The 24,676-nt window shown below is 55.8% G+C and overlaps 2 protein-coding genes across 2 annotated transcripts in view; both read left to right on the forward strand.

The window, feature by feature from the left end:
• The first annotated feature begins 1,073 nt into the window (after positions 1–1,073).
• Positions 1,074–6,976, forward strand: SMO (smoothened, frizzled class receptor). The gene is made up of 12 exons (XM_082007814.1): positions 1,074–1,429; positions 2,269–2,474; positions 2,672–2,881; positions 2,961–3,133; positions 3,305–3,524; positions 3,628–3,751; positions 3,835–3,927; positions 4,142–4,250; positions 4,465–4,650; positions 5,040–5,188; positions 5,280–5,414; positions 5,549–6,976. The coding sequence occupies exons 1-12, from the start codon at positions 1,171–1,173 to the stop codon at positions 6,088–6,090; spliced, it is 2,406 nt and encodes an 801-aa protein (XP_081863940.1). The 5' UTR covers positions 1,074–1,170; the 3' UTR covers positions 6,091–6,976.
• A 6,688-nt stretch (positions 6,977–13,664) lies between these two features.
• The window catches only part of AHCYL2 (adenosylhomocysteinase like 2), a gene marked incomplete at its 5' end in the record, with an annotated part of 105,728 nt that continues 94,716 nt past the window's right edge, over positions 13,665–24,676 (forward strand). Inside the window, one exon of the mRNA XM_082007478.1 lies at positions 13,665–14,090. Coding sequence (XP_081863604.1) covers positions 13,665–14,090 — 426 coding nt within the window. The remainder of the gene's footprint in view (positions 14,091–24,676) is intronic.

Here is a 24,676-nt window from a genome sequence, read left to right on the forward strand (position 1 = left end):
CCACAGAAGCAGCTTCTCTTCCCCCAAAGGCAATTTTTCTCCTCCAAAAAGCAACTTTTCCTTCCCAAAAAGCAACCTCCCCCACAAAAAAAGTTACTTCCCTCCCCAGTCCCACTTTCCTTCCCTAGAAGGGACGTCTCCCTGAAAACTTTACTCCTCCAAAAAACTAACTTCTCCGCCCAAAAAGCAACTTCACCCACCAAAACTCGCTTTTTGCTCCCCAAACCAACTTTTATCCTCCCCAAACCCAGCTTCTCTCTCTCAAAAAGCGACTTTTCCCTCTCAAAACCAACTCCTCCCTCGCAAATCCAACTTCTCTCCGAAAAAAACAAACTTTCTCCTCCAAAAACGCGGCTCCTCCCCCTCCCACAGCAACATTTCCCCTCCCAAAAGCGACTTCTCCCTCCCCAAAACCAACGTCCCTGCCTCCAGCAGCCCCCCTCGGGAGAGCAACCCCCGTCCCTCCTCCCCGAGTGCGATCCCCCTCCTCAACACACCACCTTCCTCCCCAAAAACGCGTCCCCTCCTTGCCCGCCTCAAGAAAAAAGCAACTTTTACCTCACAAAAAGCCACTTTCCTCCTCAAAAACGCGTCCCCTCCTTGCCCGCCTCAAGAAAAAGCAACTTTTTCCTCCCAAAAAGTCCCTTTCCTCCCCAAAAACGCGTCCCCTCCTTGCCCGCTCCAAAAACAAGTAACTTTTTCCTCCCAAAAAGTCCCTTTCCTCCCCAAAAACGCGTCCCCTCCCTGCCCGCTTCAAGAAAAAGCAACTTTTTCCTCACAAAAAGCCACTTCCCTCCCCAAAAACTCGTCCCCTCCCTGCCCACGCAAAAAAAAGTAACTTTTTCCTCCCAAAAAGTCACTTCCCTCCTCAAAAACGCGTCCCCTCCCTGCCCGCTCCAAAGACAAGTAACTTTTTCCTCACAAAAAGCGACTTTTTCCCGCAAAAGCGGCTGCCCCCCCGCTCCTCCCGCCGCGCCGCCTCGCCTCAGCCCGCCCCGGCGGGGGGCGCGGGGCCGTGGCGGGCCGGGCCGCGCTGAGGAGGAGGAGGAGGAGGGAGGAGGAGGAGGAGCGGCCCCGCTCCGCTCCCGGCGAGCTCAACAAAGGGCGTCGGGGCATGGCGGGGGCCGGGGCCGGGGCCGGGCCGCCCGCCTAGCGCCGGTGCGGGCCGGGATGGCGGCGCAGGGCGGCGGGTGGCGGTGGGCGCTGGCGCTGGGCATGGCGCTGGCGCTGGGCGGCCGCCGCTGCCCCGCCGCCCCGTTTCTCAACGCCTCGGCCGTTCCCGAACGCTGCCGCCGCCCCGCGCCCTGCGAACGGCTCCGTTACGGCGCTTGCCTGGGCTCGGCGCTGCCCTACGCCGCCACCTCCACGCTGCTGGCCGCCGACTCCGCCTCGCAGGAGGAGGCTCACGGAAAGCTCCTGCTCTGGTCCGGTACGGCCCGGCGCGGTACAGCGGGGGCAGGCTCAGTCGGGACTCTGGGAAAGGCCCGGGACGGGCACGGGCGGGGGGGCGGTGTAGTGGGGGGCTGGCGGTGGGCGCGGGGCGCTATGGAGGGGGCAAGGCGTGGGTACGGTATGTAGAAGGGAGCACTATAGCAGGGGACCGGGGGTGGGCACAGGCAAGGGGGGAGCGGTATCATGGGGGACAGGGGATGGCTACGGCATAGAGAACTGTATAGCAGGGGACTGGGGTTGGGTACAGTATAGAGGGGAGCGGTATAGCAGGGGACTGGAGATGGGGACAGTATAGAAAACTGTACAGCAGGGGACTGGGGTGGGTGCAGTATAGAGGGGAGCAGTATAGCAGAGGCCTGGGAGTGGGCGCAGTATAGAGAGGGAGCAGGATAGCTGCAGCCTGGGGTTGGGTACAGTAGAGGGGAGCAGTATAGCGGGGGGCCGGGGATGGGCGCAGTACAGAGGGGGAGCAGCGGTATGGCAGGGCACCGTGGGTGGGTACACTATAGATAGCTGTATAGCAGGGGAACAGGGGTGGGTGCAGTAGAGCACGCTTGGGACTGGGAGCAGCATAGAGGGGGAGCAGTATAGAGGGAGAGCAGCGTGCCGGGGAGCAGTATAGCAGGGGACAGGCATGGCTCCCCAGGGGTGGTACGGGGGGGTCCAGGTGCTGCGTGCGCCCAGTTGCCGGGGCGGCCGGTGCTCCCCACCGCTGGCAGCCGTCGTCTGCCCCGTCCCGTGTCCCCGTGGGGCCGCGGGGTGGGGGGCCGGCAGGACGTGTGTCCGCCCGGGGGGGTGACGACGCTGTCCCCGCAGGCCTGCGCAACGCCCCGCGCTGCTGGGACGTCATCCAGCCCCTGCTCTGCGCCGTCTACATGCCCAAGTGCGAGGACGGGCAGGTGGAGCTGCCCAGCCAGACCCTCTGCCAGGCCACCCGGGCGCCCTGCACCATCGTGGAGCGCGAGCGCGGCTGGCCCGACTTCCTCAAGTGCACGCCCGACCGCTTCCCCGAGGGATGCCCGGTACGGGGGCGAGGACGCGGAGCGCGGGAGACCCCACCGTGCTGCCACGGGCTCCAGATCCCCCCGGGGCAGCGGGAGTGGGGAAACGCCAGCTGTCCCCAGCCCTCCGCGGGGGACTGATGTCCAGCCCGGCAGCACAGCCTTCACCATGGGGGTGCCTCCTCCTCCGTCTCACGGCCTGCCTTCTCCCCCGGCAGAACGAGGTGCAGAACATCAAGTTCAACAGCTCAGGGCAATGCGAGGCGCCGCTGGTGCGGACGGACAACCCCAAGAGCTGGTACGAGGACGTGGAGGGTTGCGGCATCCAGTGCCAGAACCCGCTCTTCACCGAGAAGGAGCACCGCGAGATGCACGTCTACATCGCTGCCTTCAGCTCCGTCACCATCTTCTGCACCTTCTTCACCCTGGTGAGACGCAGGGGGACACGGGGAGGTGTCCCCAAAAGGGGACTGGGCACCAAGCTGTCCCTTTCTCCCCCACCCGCAGGCCACATTTGTCGCTGACTGGAGGAACTCCAACCGCTACCCTGCCGTCATCCTCTTCTACGTCAACGCCTGCTTCTTCGTGGGCAGCATCGGCTGGTTGGCGCAGTTCATGGATGGTGCCCGCGACGAGATCGTGTGCCGAGCCGACGGCACCATGCGGCTGGGGGAACCCACGTACGTGTCACCTTTGTCCCCATCCCACCATAGCCATGTGCCAAGAGGTGTCCCCGGGATGAAGAAGGACTCTTGGGGTTTCTTGGCCTCTTGGGGGCATGGAGAGACCTCCTTCCTCTCCGTGTTCTCTCGTGGAGGTTGGTGACGCTCCTGTCTCGCCTCCTCCCATAGCTCCAACGAGACGCTCTCCTGCGTCATCATCTTCGTCATCGTCTACTACTCGCTGATGTCGGGTGTCATCTGGTTCGTCATGCTGACCTACGCCTGGCACACCTCCTTCAAGGCGCTGGGCACTACCTACCAGCCACTGCTGGGCAAGACCTCCTACTTCCACCTCATCACCTGGTCCATCCCCTTCGTCCTCACTGTGGCCATCCTGGCCGTGGCGCAGGTAACGGGACCACCGTCCCGCCTCCTGGCAGTTCCCTGCCAGGGTGACATGCAAGGGGGGGGTGGCCGCAGCCAACTGACGCTCCCGTCCCCATCTCTGCCAGGTGGACGGTGACTCCGTCAGCGGCATCTGCTTCGTGGGGTACAAGAACTACCGCTACCGGGCCGGCTTTGTCCTGGCGCCCATCGGGCTTGTCCTCATCGTGGGTGGCTATTTCCTCATCCGGGGTAGGTGCGAGCTCGCCTCGGTGCGGGAATGGGGGCACCGTGGGTGTCCCCCTCACCCTGACCACCTCATCCCTCCACCGCAGGGGTCATGACGCTCTTCTCCATCAAGAGCAACCACCCCGGGCTGCTGAGCGAGAAGGCGGCCAGCAAGATCAACGAGACCATGCTGCGGCTGGGTAAGTGGGGCTCCATCGGCACCATTTCTGTTGGAATTTGAGTGGGAATGGGGACATTTTGACCCCTGAACCTGGACAGCCCCATTCCACCTTCCTGGGGGTGGCTGCAGTGGGGGACAAAGCTGTGGTGATGGTGGCATGGCCCCAGTGCAGCATCTTTGTCCCGGTGTCACTGGGGTCGGGCTAAACCAGGGATGTCCCACTTCTCTTCCAGGCATCTTTGGCTTCTTGGCCTTCGGCTTCGTCTTCATCACTTTTGGCTGCCACTTCTATGACTTCTTCAACCAGGCAGAGTGGGAGCGCAGCTTTCGGGAATACGTCCTGTGAGTGGGACGGGGATGAGGACGGGAGGGCGAGCGGGACGCTGGTGGCACCTCGCGTTTAGCGGGGGACGCTGCAGAGTGGAGAGCCTCCTGTCCCCTGCCGGCGTTGCTGCTGCATCTCCACTCAGCGGAGCCGCGGGGACTCAGCCTCATCGTGGGGCGTCGTTGGGTGTCCCCCTCCTTACCGCCACCGTCCTGCGTCTGTCCCCACAAGGTGCGAGGCCAACGTGACCATCGCCACGCAGACCAACAAGCCCATCCCGGACTGCGAGATCAAGAACCGGCCGAGCCTGCTGGTGGAGAAAATCAACCTCTTTGCCATGTTCGGCACTGGCGTCTCCATGAGCACCTGGGTCTGGACCAAGGCCACCCTGCTCATCTGGAAGCGCACCTGGTGCAGGTGGGACCCCGAAGATGTCACCCCACCTCCGTGTGGCCCTTCCTGCCCCATCCGACATCCTGAGATGTTGGAGGTCGTCCCCAGACTTTTGTCCATCATCTCAATGAGTTGTGGGCTCACAGCAGACAGCGGTTTGGGAATGGGGTGGCCTCTCCCATTTTGTGGGTGTCTCGTGTCCTATTTGTAGGACACCTCCATCCCCAGGGGACCCATCCAGCACAGTCCCTGGCCCCTGGTGTCCCTGTCCAGAGTGGGAGAGGGAGATGGGGAGGGTCCCTGTGCCCTGCGATGCCAGGATTGTGCGTCCCCCGTGCCTGGGTCACCCCGTGCCTGGGTCACCCCGTGTCCGGGCCACCCCGTGTCCCTGCTCTGACCCGCCATGTCCCCAGGCTGACGGGGCAAAGTGATGACCAGCCCAAGAGGATCAAGAAGAGCAAGATGATCGCGAAGGCCTTCTCCAAGCGCAAGGAGCTGCTGCGCGACCCGGGCCAGGAGTTGTCCTTCAGCATGCACACGGTCTCGCACGACGGCCCTGTGGGTACGTGCCTGTTGGAGGGGGCTGCCTCGGCAGCACCCTGGGGTCCTTGCTGTCCTCCCCCTTCACCGCAGCTCCCCTGTTGTCGTTGCAGCTGGTTTAGCGTTTGACATCAATGAGCCATCAGCCGACGTGTCCTCGGCGTGGGCCCAGCACGTCACCAAGATGGTGGCCAGGAGAGGGGCTATCCTGCCCCAGGACATCTCTGTGACGCCCGTGGCGACGCCTGGCAAGTCCCTGGGGATCGCCTGGGGGGGACAAGCCGGGCTGAGGGGTGTTGGGGACGTGCGGGGAGGCAGGGCCGGGGGGCCGGCGCAGGGCAGGATGCGGCCGCTCTCACCCGCTCCGTCCCGTGTCCCACAGTGCCGCCGGAGGAGAGGGCCAACCTCTGGGTGGTGGAGGCCGACGTCTCCCCCGAGCTGCAGAAGCGCAGCGGCCGCAAGAAGAAACGGAGGAAGAAGAAGAAGGAGGTGTGCCCGGGTCCCGAGCGTTGCCTGGGGGGCCCTGCAGGCCCCCCGGCCCCCAGCACCGTCCCTCGCCTGCCCCGGCTGCCCCCCCAGCCCTGCCTGGTCGGCTTTGCTCCCGACATCCTCCCGGGGCTCCCGCCTGGCCAGCCCGAAGCTGCCTTCGCTGGGGGGCCGTGGGATGGCCGCTGCAGAGCCAACGTCTTCCACCTCATCAGCAACCCCTTCTGCCCCGAGAGCGGCTCCCCGGAGGAGGAGAGCCCCGGCCCCAGCCGCGGGCGCCAGCAGCACAACGGGGCTCTGCTCTGGCCCCCCGACCCCGGCACCCTGCCCCACGGCGGAGGGCCGAGGACTCAGGGCCGACGGGCTGGCTTGGCCCCCATCCCCTCTCGGACCAACCTGGTGGACGCGGAGCTGCTGGACGCCGATTCGGACTTTTGAGCCTGGCAGGACGTTGTGAGGGGATGGGGACACCTGGGGTGAGACCCAAAGCCTCGCCCAGCACAGACAGCCTGCGAGGGGACACCAAAGCCCACCCTGTCCCACCGGGGCTGGTCCCGAGCATCCCTCTGGCCCGGCCACGGCTGATTTCTCCCCTCGGAAGACGGCGTTTCTCCCACATCACCTGAACAGACTCGATGTACATCCCAGCCCGGCAAGGCGCCGGCAGAAGGGTTTTGGGATCCCTGCCCTGGGCATTGCGGGGAGAAGAGAAACGGAGTGTCGGTGGAACAAACCCCACCCAGGTCCTGCAGGGATTTAAGGACAAGGGGGACACTGCCTTTGCCACCGACGGGGATGGGAGCGGGTGGTCCCCAGGGACGGCGGTACCAGGCAGCGGGCGAGCGTAGGTCAGCGTAGATTTTGGTCCTGGGATGCTGGGACCTGCTGACACCCCTCGCTCGCCCTCTGCCCCCACCCATGGCTAGATGGTACGTAGAGCTTACAAACACTTGTGCCAATAGTTTCTTTTGTGTTTTTTTTTTTTTATTTTATTTTTTATCTTTGTATGATACACCAAGATGTGACGGCCGGGCACGGTCTCTGCTTGGGTGCTGCAGCCAAGAGCGGGATGAGCTGAACCCCCCTCACAAGGCGGCAGCAGCATCCCTGGGGTGCACCTGTTTTTTGGGGTGGACCCCTATTTCTTCAGGGGTCCCAAAGTGCCTTCCAGCTCCCCAGAGAGCTGAACCAGACCCGAAACGGAGGATTGGTGGGATGGTGGTCCCTGACCACAGGAGATGGGGAGCCGTGGTGGGGGTGTGCACCACGGGCGCTCCCCGAGCCACGATGCGAAAAAAACCAAAACTTTAAAATCCCATGGCACTCACCCCCTAAGCAAAGCGTCTTCTTATTTTTTTTTTAAGAAAAAAACCAAACCCAGGTTTATAGCAAACCCGGCCGAGCCCTGACGTACGAGGACTCCAGTCCCTGCTGGTGTTTTGTATCTGTCCATTATCCCTGTTCATGTCTTTATGAAATCCTGGTAGGCTCCTGGCTTTTTTCGCTGTCCTGGTGACCTCCACGGATTAATTTTTGCTGCGTAAAGAAAAACCCTCCTGTATCAGTATTAAATTTGCCAAGTTTCCATTGCCAGTGGCTGCCCCCGGGCTTTTTGGGGAGGTATTGAGCACGGGGAAACGTCGTGGGGTTTTGCCCTTTTTCCTAAAAGGGCTCCAACTGCTTTTAAAACTGCTTTAAACTGCTTTAAAAGCCCTGTCCCGGCCGTTTTGCCCAGAGAAGGCACGTGTGAGCGGCTGGAAACGTCTGTGGGTGCTACGGGGACTTTTTGGGGGGACACTCGCTGGGCTTCGGCAGCAAAGTGGGGGTCTGGGGGGGCCCTTTGCCAGCAGATGGCACTACTGGCTTAAATATCCCCGAACCTGCCCAGTTTCGGGGTGCTGGTGGGTGTCCCACAGGGGCACCCCGTTGCTGCCCGTAGCGCCGGGTGAGGGGTTGTGTGAATGGTGCTTTTGGGGATAAACGCTGCTTTTGGAAAGTGCCCTTGTCCCAAGTGTTGCCTGGGAGTGAGGCATCCGAGTACTCGGTTATCTCAGAGACCAAGCACCCCTCTGAAATTTGGGTGGGATTGGACAGTGAAAATCGCGTTTTCCTGATGGCTTTTGGCAAGCAGGATGGGCCAACCCTGCCCCGCTGCCATCGCAGGGCTCTGCGCTGGGATGGGCGGGCAGCAGGAAGCCAGAGTAAAGGCTGGTTCATCTGGGGAAAAACAAAATGTTTCCTCTTTATCTACCTTTATTTTTGTGGGCTGCTTTTTTTTTTAAGAAAAATGATTTGAAGGAGCTATTCCTAAATGATACATTGTTTGAAACAAAAACCTAAAATATTTAATTTTGGAAATGACAGGAGACATCCTGACCCTGTCATATCCCTTATGTCTTCCCTCAGGCTACAAAAAAAACCCCTGATTTGGCACACAGGGACAAAAAAGCATTTTTTTAAGGAAGAAAAAAGGATTAATCCTGGGAAACACCCCATCTTCCTTGCAAGTGGCTCAGGAGATGGAAACAGCTTTTTGCTCTAGCGGAGCAAGATGAGAATCAACCACCAAAACCTATGATTTAAACAGGGTTATGATTAAAACATCCTGGTTAACAGTGATGAAATGCCCATCACAGGATAAATTCAGCCCAACTTCTCCCCCCTGCTCTTCCCGGAGCACCCTCCCCTGACAGCAGGCTGGGAGCACCGAGCATCCCCACCCAAAACTGGCCGGTGGTCCTGCTTACCACCATGGGTGCTTGTGGTGTCGTACGCCGCTCGGTGTCAGGTTCTGCAGGGGAATAAGAATTAAGAATGAGAGTTAAGAAGGCAGGAGGTGCCTTGGCCTTGCCTCTCCCACCGATACGGCTCAAGGGGATTTTCCTCTGGTCGTGGGATGGGGACGGGTAGCGCAGCGGCCGCCAACCAGCACCGTGGGTTTCCCCGACCGATGCCGCTCGTAGGGAAACCACAGCCAGGAAACCACTAATGTGAGCAGCGAAAGCCGTGCGGTTGCCCGCAGCGGCGCTCACGCGCGCAACGTGGAACCGGGGAAGGGACCGGAGACCCCCGGGGTGGCCGAGCCAGCTCGGGTGGAGGCGATGCCTCCCCCAGACAGTTTTATTAGGAGAGGAACAAGGCTGGACCAGGGTCCCCTCCTTCCTCAGCACCCTCACGCTGGGGTTCAGGATGCTCCTGCTCCCCACGCCTCGTCCCCTGAATCTTTCCCCAGGAGCATCTTCTCGCTCTGACACCTTCGGCATCGGGGAAGGTTCCTGGCGAGTTTTAAGGACCCGAGGGACAAACCTCCTCCCTTCGGTGACCCAGGCGTCACCCGCTCAGCTCCTTGGTTTGGCAAAACCCACTTAATTTCCCCAGCTGTACATTGAGTATCCTCAGGAAAGAAAGGGAAGAGCTCGTATGGTCACACGTAAATAACGTTCTCTTATTTATTATTCTTTTCCCTTTCGTTGAGGAACAATATTTCAGGCTCCACTTTACATTACAAAGGAGCAAAGAGCCCTTCCTCTTCCCTCTGCTTGCCCTCCCATTGTGAAACGGCTTTAATATCTTCCAGTTATTATTTTAAGCCGATTTCCTACGGAAACGCTCATACGATGACATGCCTATGCATGCGTCGGTCTGTCCGTCTGTCAGGCACCCCTCCGGCACAGTACTCGGCTGTGCTCGGCAGAGAGGCTGCAGACTTGCAGGTAGTTAAGATTGCAAAGATGTCGTGAAAATTGAGCGTCGGGAGAGGAATTCCACACGCGCGTGCACCCCTGTCCCGCTGATCTGCGTTTAAGTGAGTTTGGGAGGCGCAGGAGGGAAAAAGGTGGAGGGTTGCGGGTCTCCCCGAACAGCCCCATGAGCATCCATCTGGGCAAGGCCGGGAGGTTTCAAGGAATCTGGATAATATTCGCTGTGAATACACTGAACCGCTCGCCCCCAGGGACAAATGTCGGCGCTATCTGGCCATCTGGTTGCCTTCGCCGTAATTAAATAAATGAAAACTACGATAGCGCGGGCTGGTCGCAGGGACGTTGCCAGAACAAATCAATAGCTGCAGTAAAGTCGTATTGCTCGTATCCCATTAGGCAGGGATAGGCTGAATCATCCTAATTTTGTATCTGTAGTACAGGACGTACAATTAGAAGAGTTACTATAGGGTGGTATCGACTTCTAGTTTGGGATTATATGGATCTCGGCAAGATGACTGCAGTGTCTGTCTGTCAGCTTGCAGTAGAGCCTTAGAGAATTGAAAAATTCCATATCAATCTCTTTTTTTTTTTTTCCCCTCTCCCTCTTTTCTTCATGTCTGGAAGGCTCAGCCTTCGTAGCGGTGCTGGGTGAAGTTCCCCTGCTCTGCAGCCGGATCACCGTATGCCGCGGGGCTGTACAGGAGCCTGCACCATCCCAGTTAACAGAGGCTCGGCTGCTTTTAACCGGGATAAGGGAGGCGAAGGGGCTCTGCGCCGAGCAGCCCTGCCCTCCGTCACTAACCCCAGCTGCCTCGATTGTTTTAGGACTGAACATCACAGGAACAGACACATCCAGACAGTGAAAGTGGTTAGTGGGGGCTCTGCTGAGCCAGCAACCAGCCCGCTCTCCGCCCAGGCAGGCGTCCGGCACCACCGCACAATGCCAGCCGTTCCCCACAGCGCGGTGTGCTCGGATGGAGGATTTCAGGGCAATGTCGCAATTCACGAGCTGAACGACTCATCCACGCCCAATTTTGCAGCTATTTTAGTGGAGAAAAACCCTTGTTTGCTTTGTTTGTGCAAGATCAAAGGATGGGTTTCTGCCCCAGAGCACACCCACGGGTGCCTGGGTTTTCCTCCATCCTTCCCTCTCTAGTTATCACGTGTCAGGGAAGCAAAGAGGACAGGGACAACTACAAAATGCCAGACATGGGTGTCTAATCTCGCTCTTCCCTCACCTTTGGGCTATGATGCGCTCCATTCGGAGGTTTATGTACGCTGGTTCCCAGGCAGCGCAGGCATCTGCCTGTTCCCTGCCTCTGCTCCATGCCACACCGTCCCTTCAAAGCAGGATCCTGCACGCCGGGCCCTGCCGGCGGCTCCGCAGGCGTTGCAAGCGGACTGGGTCCAGCTGGATTCCACCACACATGGCGTGCCCATCCCCAGCCTGTCCGGCAGAGAGGCATTTCCATGCCAACAGGTCAGGCACAGGCAAAACAGGCTGAAGACCACAGCTGAGCCTGCCCTGACACCTCTGGGAGAGACCACAGCTATTTTACTCCTTTTCTGGCTTAATTTTGTTGTTTGTGGTCTTCATTGGTAGGAGAAACCAGGCTATCTCCCGTGCAGATCTACATGCAGCCACGGCTCTCAAGGGAAAGACTCTCGCCTTTCTGAGGCTGCTTTCTCCGATACCTGCTTTCGGGCCAAGGCAGCCCTGCCTTGCTCGCCCATCTCCTGTCCCTGCTGCCGCCTTCCACACGCGCAGCACGGGGAAGGAGCCAGCCCGAACCTCTCCCGTAGGCACCGCTGGCGCCGCTCTCACAGAGCCCCGATTGTTCCAACTGCTCAGTCCTCCCTAACCAAACGGCCTCTCCCTTCCTCTCCTGATATCCGTTGTTTTTCCCAGATAAATTGTCAAGTACAGCCTAGCACATTGCTCCGGTTGTGTGGACGGTTTGCTGGATCTCTGGCAAGCTGCAATATCATCTGTTTGCTCGATGGGCAAGCAGTGGTTTGCGCCCCGACGGGACAGAGGCACATCCGATTAGCGATGCGGTGTTTGGGCACGCTGAGATTAGTATATGACTTTTTTTCCCAGGAAAATTCCATCCCCGTCGGTACCCCCATTTGAGGACTGCACTCTTTAAAAGGCGAGCAGGGCAAATGCGGTGAAGATCACATGCTGAGCCGCGTGGGCGATGCATGGCTGGGGTGTGGGTAGGGTGAAGGACCGAACTCAGGGTCAAGATTTTGCCTGAGCAGCAGATTCCCCCAGGTCAGGTGTGTGCAAAACAACCCGGCTGTTTTTTTGTTGGACTGTGGGATCTGCGGCACCAGGAGACGATAACATCTGGAGGATTTCTGCCCCAGGCATCGGCGCAGCTGAGCGGGGCTCCAGGTTAGCACAAGCCCCACCCTGCAGCAGAACCACGGTGCTGCAGGAGCTGGGGCTTTGCATGGAGCCTGCTCTCGTCTTACGGCTGCAAGAAACAGGCAGCCTATATCGAAGGGGAGGGATATTCGTCGGCTACAACTTCAAATCCCTCCCACAGCAGCTTTCAAAGAGTTTTGTTTTCAAAGGCCCCTTCTGAGACTGAAATCTGCCCTGAGACTGAGCTTTCTGATCCTAGGGAGAGGCGGAAATGTGCTGTGAAACCCGCACGCAGATTCTGATCTCACTTCAGTGAGGAAACAGCATTAGTTTAATAAAGTTGGGACTTCTCCACGCCACTTTCCATGCACAAAGTAATGTGCTGCTTTTCCTTTAACTTCAACCCCCCTCACACATTCCTCCCGTCATCCTCTCTGCTGCCCCTGGTACAGCGTTGCCTTCGGAGCCCATTAAATGCTTTACAGCCCTTTCTCTCCTCGCCTCTGTCCTAGGCATTTTCCAGTCCAGCTGTCACCCTTGCATAAAATGAAGCTGGTTCTCCTCCTGTCCCCAGTGAGTTTTTACCCATGCAGCATGTCATCAGCTGCTGACCAGGTTCTTCCTCTCCAAGCGTGAAATCCTCCTTTGGCTTCTCACATTTTGCTGCCCCTCTCCCTCGATCGCTCCTCTGCCTCCTGATTTGGGGGGGGTGGTTACGTGGGCTCCTCATCCCACTGTACCTCATCTTGCAGCCAGCTCATCCCAAACACCGAGTTCGGCCAGGGCTTGCGAGTGTTAATTTGGGCATCAGAAACTCTCACAGTCATCGGAATCTTGCCAATTTTGTCCTGCACGTTTCTAACTTCTGGCATTTCTGGTGGATCCTGAAACTCCACTCAAGCTTGCAGTATTTCATGCCTCTCCATTTTCCAGGCTCCTCTGCATCTCTCCTGCTTGGCCGATCACATCCCCTTTGCTATCAAGAAACTGTCCTTTTGCCTCTGACCGGCCCAAAGTGTCGGACGTGACCTCCTGCCCCTCGAACGAGATGGGAACGTTGCGATTGCACAGCCCCAGACACACAGGCCTTGGTCCTTGGCTTGTGCCCAGAGAAACTGCATTAGTCTTAGTAACGATAATAATTAAAACCCAAAACAAACCAAGGATGGGCTTGACTCCCCCTTCCCTAAGAGGAGCTTCCCTGAAGAACTGGATTTAGAAAAAGGTGGCTCGTTCATGGCTTTTGTTTGTATGAAGGCTCCTGACGAAAGGCTGACCCAAAACGTGGCCCTGTGGGCTTGCAGAACCTGGCAGGACAGCAAGTTTCCGGGCTCTCGGATGTCACGTTCGCCTTGCCAGAACGCCTCGGCTCCTCGTGTTCCAGGGTTTTGCTTGTGGCGGAGCATTGGGCCCTGGAGAGCAGCCGAACACAGGCCCCTGCGCTGGGGGGCTGCTCAGAGGCCTGTGGCCGGTGGCACGACAGGCATCGGCTGAAACACAGAGAATTCCACTAACCCGTCAAAAAACCCCAAACTTCTCCACAGGGGGGGAGGTCAAGCGCTGTACTGGACGCCGCCCCCAGGGCTTGGGGGCCGCTGGAGGCCCCACAGCCCGGGCACGGCTCCTGCCGGCCCTGACGGGGCTGCGCCTCCCGCCGCCGCCATTCTGCGCCTCTGCTCCGCGCGGGCGACAGCGGCGGGACGGCGGCGCGGCCCCGCAGTGGACTACACTTCCCAGGCGCCCCCGCGCCTCGCCGCGTACCGGCGGGGCGGGGCGGGGCGCCGCGGAGTCTGCCGGGAGTTGTAGTCGGGGCGAGGCGGTGGGCGGGGCGGGGCGGCGGGCGGGAGGACTGCACGTCCCGGCGTGCCCCGCGGGCGGCGAGGGGGCGGGGGCGGCGACGGGTCGGGCGGTCCCTGAGGGAGCCGGAGGCGGCGGCGATGTCGGTGCAGGTGGCAGCCCCCGCCGTGGAGCTGAAGGAGCTGAGCGGCCCCATGGATAAGGCGGCGGGGCCGTCGTGTGAGCCGGTGGCCGCTCACCCTCCTGGGCACGGCGTGGCCGCGGCCCCCTGCCCGCTGCCGGCCACCGAGCGTGAGGCGGCCGCGGCCCCGGCCCCGGCGTCCTCCTCCTCCTGCGGCGGCGGCGGCGGCGAGCGGCCTCCTCTGAGCGGCTGCCCCGGGCTGTCCGCCGCCGCCGGGCTGCCGCCGGGCGCCGCCAAGGTGCCGCAGGCTTCGGCCATGAAGCGGAGCGACCCGCACCACCCCCAGCACCGGCACCGCGACGGCGGCGCCAGCGGCGGCGCCGCGGCCGAGGCGCTCGTCAGCCCCGACGGCACCGTCACCGAGGCGCCGCGCACCGTCAAGAAGGTAACGGCGCGGGGGGGAGCGCCGGGGGCGAGCACCCACCCCCGGGCGTGGGGACGGCCCCCGCGACATCCCCCGGGGACACAGGACCCCCCACCGGGGAGGGGGAACCGTCCCGGTGCTTGGGGACGCGGCGGTGCCTCTCTCTGGGCAGGGACCGTCCCGGCCTGGGGGTCCCCGGTGCGCGTGTGTGGGGTGTCGATGTGCCCGTGGGGGTGCTCCCGTGGCTGCGTCTCGGGGACACGCTCCTCTGTGGGTGTGGGGTCTCGTCTGCTCCTTGCGTCCCCGCGTGCCTCTGCCCTGTGGGTAAGCGTGGGGCGCACACGCGAACAGCGTGGGTATGCCCACGGACGCGTGTGACCTGCGTGATCCTGCCCTGGGGGGGCCCGTGTCAGCCGTACGCGTGCCCGGAGGTGTGCCTGCTCACACGCTGGCGTCCGCCGAGGAGCGCAGGTACACGCGGGGCGTGCGTCCCCCACGCTCCCGCACGCCCGGGTGCGGAAAGGCGCGTGCCGGCTACGTGAGCTCCCGGCTGCGTCTGGGTTCCCATCGGCTTGGCGTCTTATCCGCTCGCTTGGAAGCGTGGATGCGCACCGGGTAAGGGCGTCCAGAGAGGTGCCCACCCCTGGGTGCGCGAGGGGTAACGAGGGGCACCCGGCGTGCGCCCTGGATCTGCGTCTGCCTCCGGGTGTACCCGCTCGCACGCACCGGGGCGTGGGTCTGCACGGGGTGCCCCGTCCCCCGGGGTGCCCCTGTCCTGGCGCTTGCCCGTCGAGGTGTACGGGTGCACGTGCCCAAGCGTGCGTTTGCCCTGTGGCTGCGCGCTGCCACCGGTACGTCACCTCTAGATGCATACATTGTTTACCCCAAGGTATATGTGCGCATATAGGAGTACCCGTAGCTCGTTAGGCGTGTGTTTGCGACCGCTTTTTTACTTACACGTGAATACGCAGGCATGTTTGTAGCTATACATCCACTCGTGCCTGCGTGAACCCCCACACGTGGAGGTAAGTACACAGACACAGCGGTGGATGCGCACGCTTACATAACGCGCACCGGTACATACGCAAATGTGTATATCAATGCGTATGCGATATATATATATGTATATATATGCATACACGATGCATACCTGCACGTGCAGGGGAAGTATACCTGCAAGTTTACACGGTTAGGTGTCTATAGGGATGCAAGCAGGTGCACACGCCTGCACCTGTCGGTACATGTGCACACACGCGGGTGTGCATACACGTGCCTATAGCTGCCCAAGCGCTGACAGAGACCGGGATATATGTGCTGAGGCACATGCGCTCTCCTTTGATGCCTAGATACGGGTGCAGAGAAGCACCTTTGTGCATATAGGCACCCGTTGGCCACATGCTCGGGCATGCACTGGTACCTTTGCACGTCTGCCCACGCCCAGCCGTACAGATGTACGCATCCTTATAGACACAGAGACAGCCTGGTGTGTGTCACGTAGGGACAGCCCATGCGCATACTCATGTCTACCTATAGATGCACCTAAAGTCCACTCTCTGGCCTGTTCACGTAGGTGCATGTGTGCGTTATCCGTGCCCCTTGGGTGGATGCATGCGTGGACATAGATACCCCTCGTAAGGGGGGGATATGTGTACTCTCCTATAGATCCGTGCCGCCCCCTCCATGAATGGCTGTAGAGAAATGCGCGTTTTCCACAGAGGTTCCTGAGCAGGAGCAGCCGGAGTTGTTGGTGCCTGGCGCCCTTCCCTTTGGAAGTCTCTGGAGAAGGAGTTCTCTCCGTGGTGCAAGAACCTTTTGGGGAACGTATGGGAAGGAGTGTCCCTGTCGTAAGGGGAACCTCCCTACTCGTGAAACTTTGGGGCGAAGACTTCATCTGCATGCGGATGGACTTCCGCTCTCTTTCATTGTCGCTCTGATATTTCCTCTCCCTTCGGAAGGCCCAAGATGAGGGAGTTTGTCTCCATAACAGTGATCTCCCCTCCCATGTGCCTTCCCTAAAATTGGGGGTCTCTGGTAGAGACTCCGTGGGAAGGAGCGCATCCCTGTAAGGCAAGGTCTGCCCGCGAGGAGGGTCTGGATCAAGGGCTTCTTCATCCCCTTCGAAATCCCCGCTGGTGGGCTTCAGTTCCTCGGTGAAGGACATTTTTCCACTAAGATTGTGACTTCCGTCCCTGGTGTCTGGACCCCTCTCCGGTTCCAATCCTCTATTTTGAGAGACCCTCAGGGTATCGATATTGCTCCTCAAGTGTGTTTAATACTTTTAAACTCCTCCCCTATCCCTCTCCTTCCTTTTTTTTTTTTTTTTTTAATTGGCTAAAAAGGGTTTCTCCTTGCACCCCCCTCCTGAAACCCAGCTCTTGTCCGGGGAGAGGAGCAAGCGCACATTTTATCGCTCAGTCTGGGAGGGGAGTATTGATGGTGGGTGATGGGGTAGTTATCCGAAACAGCTTGGAGGAACCTACATTGCTCTCCCTGGTTACTCCTGGTAGCAGCGGTGGATGCCTTGTTGGAGAGGAGCAGAGTGTGCCAGCTTTTCAGGAGAAACCTGGATGGAGGAGGAAGAGCCCGCAAGCTTTCGGAGCAGCGAAGCTCCCCAGCTGGCTGCCTTTGCTTCGGGTGATGAGTTTGTTTAGGAGCCGACAATCTGCCTGGTTGCTGAAGGAAGCGAGATGTGTTGATGGAGGGTAGCTGGGAGGACATACTGTTCCTTCTCTGTCTTTTCCCCCGTGCTCTTGCTTTCCAGTGACTTCGGTGTGCGTGTTCCGGAGACTTGGGAGGTTGTTAGGCATTTTGTTTACCAGATTTACAAATCCAGAGTCCTTTCCGCCGTTTCTCAGGAAGTCGTGTTATTTAAATAAAACACCAGATTTGGTAGCCGTAAAATTGTTCCCAGTTCTGTGACTGAAAAATTGGGCACGCAGAGCCGAAGCATCTGTTGAAAGAAGGTTTAGTACAAAAATAAGTCCAAAAGAAGCAGATTTTTTCCCCCCCCCGTCAAATCCAATAGATCTTTGCTTTAGTACCTGAAGTAAAAGTCTGTTTAAAATATAAGTGAGATCATATCAATTTGGTAGTGAAACCAAGTAAACTGTAGTTCTTATAGTGCTTATGGGCAAAAAAAAAATATGTAGATTTTCTTGACTGATTTATATATAAAAAGTACTGCTTTTTCTGGTTTTTTTCCTTTCCTTGAAATTTTAATGTACGTTAACTAATCTGTGAGCAAATGTTTATGTCCTAGTTCTGACACAAGCACAGAGTTCCCAGTAAACAGCTGTGACTGTTCTTTCCGCTAGTACCACTCTCATTTTAAAACTTTTTTTTTTTAATGTTTGTTTTTCTACTTATGCCTGTCTGCCTCTGCATGGGCTATAATTAATATTTTACCTTGAATAGAGCGGGGGCACTACGTGTGCGCGGACCGGCGAGTGTTAACAGTTTTGCAAGGTTGTATTTTTATTTATTTAGGCGATTGCTTCATTTTGTTGTAATATTACAGCTGATGTATAGACCTGGTTCTGCAGTCTTGCACATCTGCTCATACCAGAAATGACGGCACTCGTGCAAACCCAGCGGTCAAAGTCAGGTACACCGGGCTTGTCTTCTCGACACCTGCAGGGGCGGTTCCCATCAGATCTAGGTGAAGGTCTCTGTAATCACATTTTTGTTCTCTTTGGGTTCTTGCCGTAGATCCGCGCTCTCGAGAAGTGGCTGGAAGACCTCATTTCTGAGATGACATTGGACTTGACTTTTGCAGCTAACTCTGACTAATGGAGGTGGCTCTGACCTTTACGTGCGTCTACACAGGTAGATTGAGCCGACCCTTGGTTGTCTGGCGCTGCTTCAGCGCTCGCTGCCTCCGAGAAGGGCTGGGGAGTGGGTCTCTGCCCTGCGCCTGGGGCGTGGGCCGATGGCCTGAGCTTCAGGGGTGGTCCAGGTCTCCTCCTGCCTCTGGCCGCGTGGCCCGACCCTCTCTCCATCCCCTCCTGCCGGCTTCTCACGTGGCCCTGAGATGAGGCAGTTCAGCGAGCTCAAAGTGCGTAAAACTCCTCACTTTTAACTAACTAACTAGTTTAAGTAGTTTTTTTAACTAACTCCTAAGCTGGGTTAGTTTTCCGTTGGCGTGATTTCCTCCAACGCTGGGGTCAAGGAGGCGCCGGGAGCGGCGCGGGAGACGTGGCACCAGCGGGTCGGTGTTGATGGCAGGGATGGAAAGGCCCCATCGGATGCCGAATTGGCTCGGTTGAAGTGCGAGCCTACGTGACGGGGCGCTGGCAGCAGCAGCTGGGGTGACTCAGGGGATGCGTGGTTCTGCCGCCCCGCGCCCGGAGCCGTGCGGCTGAGTAAGAGTTTCAGGTGTCCCGGGCTAAACTTATCCATGGATGTGAGTCAAGGCCCTGAGTCACACGGAATGTTTACGGTTTTAGGTTTGAGCGGTGTTTTGACGATTAGATGATCGCTCGTTGGCTTTGGGGGGGTGGTGGCTACTTCTGTTTTGTGTTATTTCTTAAGGCTTTCCTAGATCGAAGCGGCTGAAAGTCGCGGAACTTCTGGAAACGTTGTCACTTCTGGAAACGTTGTCGTTGGTGTGCGCGGGGTGGGAGCCCGTAAGAGGCTGTAATTAAGACTCCCAGACTGATTAGCTGGGCGATCTTAGCCTTCTAATGACAACTCTGTGCTCCTCTCTTCTTTAGCTGAGAGAAGAACGCGTACTTGAACAGATGCGCTTCTTGGTTTAACGATTCTTAACGACTTGGCAAGTGAGGCTTCCTAAATGCTTGTACGCCATACTGGGAAGTTTAAATGCCAGCAGTGTGTAGCTGCGAAGTTTTATGTTAAGCATATACCAATTTACAAAACAAAAGGTTAGTTTTCTTGTGGTTGTTTTTTTTTTTTTTTCTTTTGTCCCAGCCACTCGGTATGGAAAGCGCAGCTTACTCCTGGAGTTTCAAGCTGTGTTCTTTTGCTCCTTAGCATCGGTGCAACAGAGGTTTTAGAATTGGGAGGGATTGATTTGCTGGTTTGTCAGCGCTGTTGATTCATTTAGCCGGCTAGAGCAGAGCACAGCGTGCTTTTCCGGAGCTGCGCCGCCTCTGCAGTGGCTGTAGGAAGCTGTGGCTTTTGTCCGTGGGCAAAGCAGAAAAAGGAGGGCGTAGAGGCGTACGGTAAGGAGGTGCACGTCCGTGTGTAACGTCGCTGCTTGAGCATCACCTTTCCGAAACCCCTCGCTGTGAAATTCTTCGGCGAAGGGATTACATCAAAATAAATGCCTGGTGCTCGCTGGACTGGCACGTCACCTGACTGGTGAGCTGCGGTGGGAGGTTTTATTCCGCTAAGGCTATAAATGACTCTCATGTGGCTTGTCTAAATGACGGTTCTGACCTTGACTCCCAACAGATTGTATTGCCCGCGATGAAAGTGCAGCTTTTCCCTTGTAAACGTGCGTAAATTCCTCGCGACGTTCCCGCATCGTTTTGTGGGGCAGAGGGATTTTTTTTTTGGCAGGTGCGTGCTCCGTTAAGGATTTCTTACGCGCTCGTGCGCCGGTTTTCTATTTTCTCGGTTGCATTCTAACCCCTAGTGATCACTTACGCTAGGTAATAAATGTTTCCCCTGAGGCTGAATTCCCGAGCGCTGCTCGTAATGAGTGTGGTTTGAATGCTATTTAGTAAAATCTTATCATTGGAGGCCATGTTCTTTTATTACTTATAATACTCGTGGGTCCGTCTCCCTGCGAATGGGCGCAGTTTAATTTTAGAAGGTGCCTGCGTGTGACTGCTTGGAACTGTGTACAGAGATCAATACGTCAACCTTTGGCGTGAAGGCTCTGGAACAGAAGAAACGAGAGAAGAAGATTGGGGAAAAAGCGATAGAAAAATAACGGCCGTGGACGCGCGTAGCTGTCAGGCTGTGAGATGTCGTGACGTGGACGTGAGAAGCCGGGGTGTGGTTCAGGGGACCTCAAACCTTCCGAGCGGCAAACTCGCGTTTTGCCGGCGGGCTGAGGCACTGTACCTCTCTTGCTTTCTCGGCTAAAAAAAAAAAATGTTGAAACAAGTAATGGTCTTTGTGTTTGTATCTCTCCTGGAGGGACAGAAACCTGGTATTTGAATTTACGAGCAATTAACAGCGTAGTCTGAGCCGTGGCCCTGCCTTGACGCTTGAAAGATGAGCAAGGTAAAGCAATTACGACTTTTGGAGCCATGTTTGACCTTTCAGGTTTTCTTTTTAACTCTGTCTAGTGAATTGTAAAACATTGTGGTGATTTAACTCGAACAAGGAAGGGAGGGAGGTGAAACTAAAGAGAAAGAAATGAGCTAGGTAGCACAGAGATAATAGGCAGATTTCTGCAGGCGACCGAGCGACCTGCAGCATCGGGAAATTGAAGAATACTAAAGACTGAAAGACTAGAAGTGCTCCAAATGTTCTGTAGAGCTACTGCAGTGGTAGGGTGCAAAACTAGCCACTTAATTTTCTTCTTTGATTTTTATTTTCTTCTTCAATTTTGCAGATTCGAGCCAGAGGGCCAAGGGTAGAACCTCGGTCATGTGAAGGAAACGGCCTCCCTGAAGCACGCTGGCTGACGTCCTGTTAGATTCCTATAGAGAGATGAGCTATAGGCGAGTTACAAAATCTCAATCATGAATGGGAGAGACAGCCTGAAAAATAAGGTTCAGCCTCTAAATAAAAGTACTGGAGGCTGCTTGCTTTAAGTCCCAGCAAAACTGTGAGGTTCTAGGGCTTCAAATGAGCAACAAGCTGCGAATGAAGGATAAAGTAAGCTTTAAATATTTCTTGCACAAAATCCGCTATGCTCAGGTCTGCACTTGAAAGCATTTGCAGGAAAAAAAAAAAAAAGTCCCACTGAAGTGTCTCAATTTCAGCTGAGAGAAGCCATAATTAAGTTAATTTCTTGCCTTCTTATCAAATGGCTACCGATGTCGGTTCAGGGTCTTTCTTGATGGAAAGTTTGTAAGTCCAGACATAGGGTGGGGAGCCTACAGCAGGACTTGCACGGGAGCAGTCGCTGCCAGTCACTGATGCAGGCTGGACGCAGCCCTCCCTGCAAACGGAAAGGGAAAAAGGCTTCATATTTTTCAGTTGCGACAGCAATCCACTCTTCTGTTAAAAGCAGCGTTCTTGAGATTAAGGCGAAATACGGCAGCGAGGTAAAAAGGAGCGAAGGTTTAGTAAATCCGGTTTGCTCATTTTTATTGCGCGGCCGTGGAGAAGCTCTGTGTTGCCCGCTGGCAGGCATGCCGCGGGCAGCGGAGGGAGGCAGAGTCGCTTCTGGAAACCCAAGTTCAGTTCATGCCTGCTGGATTCAACGGCAGACTTTTCTGGGCTTTCAGCTTAACCCAAGCTCTGAAATGGGAAAAGTCAGTAAGTGAGAAAATAAGACTGGGGAACATGAAATAGTAGTTCTTCAGGGAGCTTTGGAGATTTGAGGTCAAAGATTTTAAAAAAAAAAAAAAAAAAAAAAAGAAGTAGTTTTTTTGGAGAATACTTCTCAACTGACCGTTTGAACTACTGGCTTCCTAACAAAACTTTGAAACTTCCTATTTTTTGTAGGCGCAGCTCATCTAATCTGTGCTTACTCCGAAATACAATGCATAGAATTAAGAATACTGAGGTTGATCGGAAGCTGTTGCCTCGTATTCTGCAAAAGCGTACACGAAGCTGATTAAGTTGATGTCCTGATTTACCGTGCTTCTCCCTAAGTATGAGCTTTCATACAGTTTGAGCTGCGGAGAGAACCTTTAGTTGTCCTTTTAACTTACTATAGTATTGTTATTGGAAAATGTACATGTATAATTATAGAAGTATATTAAAATATGTTTTATTTTTGTTATAATAGAAATATGCACAGATGTCTTGAGTGAAACGGTTCTTAGAGAGAGCAGAGGCTTTCACGTGACTTTCCAGAAGACCCGGTGACCAGCAACACTTCCCTGAAGTGAATGACATTTGCAGGGACTTTTCTGAGAATCGAATGACGTGGTCGTGCTTGTGTTCTTCTTATGTCTGAGGTGAAGGGCTTTTCTGCAAATGTAACGTTGGAGTGCTCTAGAATAAGCAAGGGTGGGCAAGAGCCTGGGGCTCGCGTTCCTCCGCACCCTCAAAACGCTCCCCGTGGCGCTGGAAGGAACGCTCTGTAAAGTAATTTCCAGCTTTTGCAAGACGGCACCGCTGCATCTCAGGTTTGTAGCTGGGGTGCCCATGCTCTGAAGTTAAAACCACTTGTCAGTATATTTGGGGGTTCCACGCTGAAAGCGGAGGCGAGCCGACCTTTTCCCCCAGATGTCTTGTGTCGTTATTAAATAGCCCTCTCCTACTGAAGCATAGTTCCCGCTGACTTCAGTTGGAGCCGTGAGCGCTCAGCGCTTCTCCAAGTTCTGGATCACACGAAAGCCACGAAAAGATGATGATCGGCCAGATGCGAGGCGTTTAGGGAGGGTGCCTCGCCTAGCCCTGCCGCAGACGTGCCTAAGCAGATGCGGGCGGACCCGCGTCGGCTCTGCACGTGCTGAATGGGTCAGATATGAGTCACTTAATGTCTTGCTCCTTTTGGGATGCATCAGCGCAGCGCCGTGCGTGAGCCGACGCTACCCCTGGGCAGCTTCTGGACCAGAGCTGGCTTCTGTCCACCCGGCTTAAGCTCCAGTCTGTCTGCCCCTGCCTGCGTAGGCTTGCCTATAGCAACGTCGGCAAAGAAAAAAATGCAGAATTTAATTACGTAGGGCAGCGCTTAACAGCCTAACCAAAACCCCTGGTTCTTCTTGAAGTCTCCTGCCTCCTTCTCTGTGCACTTTGCAGCTTCCCAACAGGGGAAGCAAAGCACCAGTGAAGTCCAGCCCTGAAACCACGTTCTGTCCACTGATGGAGACAGGTTCTCCTGCAAGCAGCGGTGTGTGTGCACTTACTTGCAGCCTGTGTGACTTCAGGCTGAGTGAACGACCTTAATGCTGGGTTTCTTTATTTTTGGTCAGCTTTCCAGCCTTAATATTCTTTTAATGGCATTTTTAGCATTTTGCTATGTGAAGTGTTCGAATGTTGCTGCGCGCCGACCTTGCTTTAAATTGCAAGGTGGCAATGTTGGAATCCCAGGTATTTTTTTTTTTTTTTTGTTCTCATGACAGAGCCTTAAATAGGCAGCCAGCTGCATTTTTCATGAGTATCAGAAAGAAGAGGAAAGTAGGTTGAAAAATTAGTTAGCTACCCAGAATGGCTGAACCACTCTATTTCAAATTTTATTCCAAAAGCAAGTATTTAAAAATAGAGGAAGTATGAACATGCCTTCATCTGACAGTTAGGAAGCTTTGCTTGTTACTTACTTCATAGAGGTGAAGTAAAGTGATTGGCATTTAATCCTGAAGTTATGTGAGAAAAACCAGGGAATGCACTGTTCCCATAAAAATGACTCAAGAACCAATTTAGGAGAATAGCTTACTGCAGTTCATGCTGGTATCTGTTCCCCACAAGCTTTCCTTCCAGCTACCCAAAAACTTGCTGACTCAGCTTTAGTGTTGTCTCCATGGCTTTAGTGTCGATGGAGGTGGGGAAATCTGCTTGGATCCTTTTCTGTATCGGCGAAGATCATTTCTGTTGTTTGCAGAATGCACTAACATGCGTTTGATGTGGATTCTTTTAATTTTTTTAAAAAAGCCAACCTTCTACATTCTGGGATGAGAGATTACTGCCGTGAGTTCCAGCATTTCACGTCGACCGGTTAGGTATTCATTGAAGTGGCTTTCTGTAATACCAAACTGCTGTAATTTTTCTGCACTTCGCTGGCATTGAATCCCACTTCAGTCTTGCTATCTGCTGCTAGTGTGTGGGGTTTCAAGAGTCGGTAATAAAATCCCTTTTGTCTTCAAGTAATGTAAGAAGTAGGTGATTCTCTTGAAGATTTGATTCGGGTGCATAAGGTATTATTACTTTTATGTGCTTTTAGCAAGTACGTTGAGGCTGGTGCTTGGCTTCCCGTGATGAAAGATGTGATAGAAATGAAAACGTTTGCGTGCTCCAGTCGTTTGTCTGGCGTTGCCTCGGCCGCTTCGGAGGCGGTGGCGGGTTGTAGAGGTGATGCACTGGGGTAAAGGCCAGAAGGCAAGGAGCAATATTTCAGAGATACTGAGTGTACGTATTCCTTTTGTATTTTTTTTTTTTTTTTTTTTTTGGACCGTGATAAGCCACTCGGCAAGCTCAGACAAACGGCTTGAGAAGCCGCGAGTAGGCAGCTGGTGAACTCTCGCTTTACTTCATACCGTCTGCTCCAAGGTGGATGCCTGCTTTTGCCACGTGCTGTGCGTGTAGAGAAGGCGAGAAGCTCACAGGACTTAGTGAAATTTACTGTAACTGTTGTGAGAATTAGTCTTCTGCTAGACCGCTCTTGACAGTCAAGACATACAGCAGCGATACGTCGTGCTGCTGTGTTTTAACCCAGCTGGCAGAGGGGAAGGGAAGCCAACGGGCTGGTCCAAGAGGTAAGCTTTGCTAGGGTCTGGGCTTGGGCGCCTGTTTTTCTGTCTGTAAGGCAACGCTTTCTCTTTGAGAAGTTAAACCTGGACTCCAGCCCATCCTCTGGC

This window comes from Phaethon aethereus, assembly GCF_964289735.1.
Source record: "Phaethon aethereus genome assembly, chromosome: 1".
In the NCBI taxonomy this organism is placed as follows: domain Eukaryota; kingdom Metazoa; phylum Chordata; class Aves; order Phaethontiformes; family Phaethontidae; genus Phaethon; species Phaethon aethereus.

What these genes read in the sequence shown, in the direction of transcription:
- SMO (XM_082007814.1), top strand. Translation starts at nt 1,171, where the DNA reads ATGGCGGCGCAGGGCGGCGGGTGGCGGTGGGCGCTGGCGCTGGGCATG. An exon ending in TCTGCACCTTCTTCACCCTG is followed by an intron (nt 2,882 to 2,960) that starts GTGAGACGCAGG and finishes CCCCACCCGCAG; the next exon opens with GCCACATTTGTCGCTGACTG. An exon ending in CTCGCACGACGGCCCTGTGG is followed by an intron (nt 5,189 to 5,279) that starts GTACGTGCCTGT and finishes TTGTCGTTGCAG; the next exon opens with CTGGTTTAGCGTTTGACATC.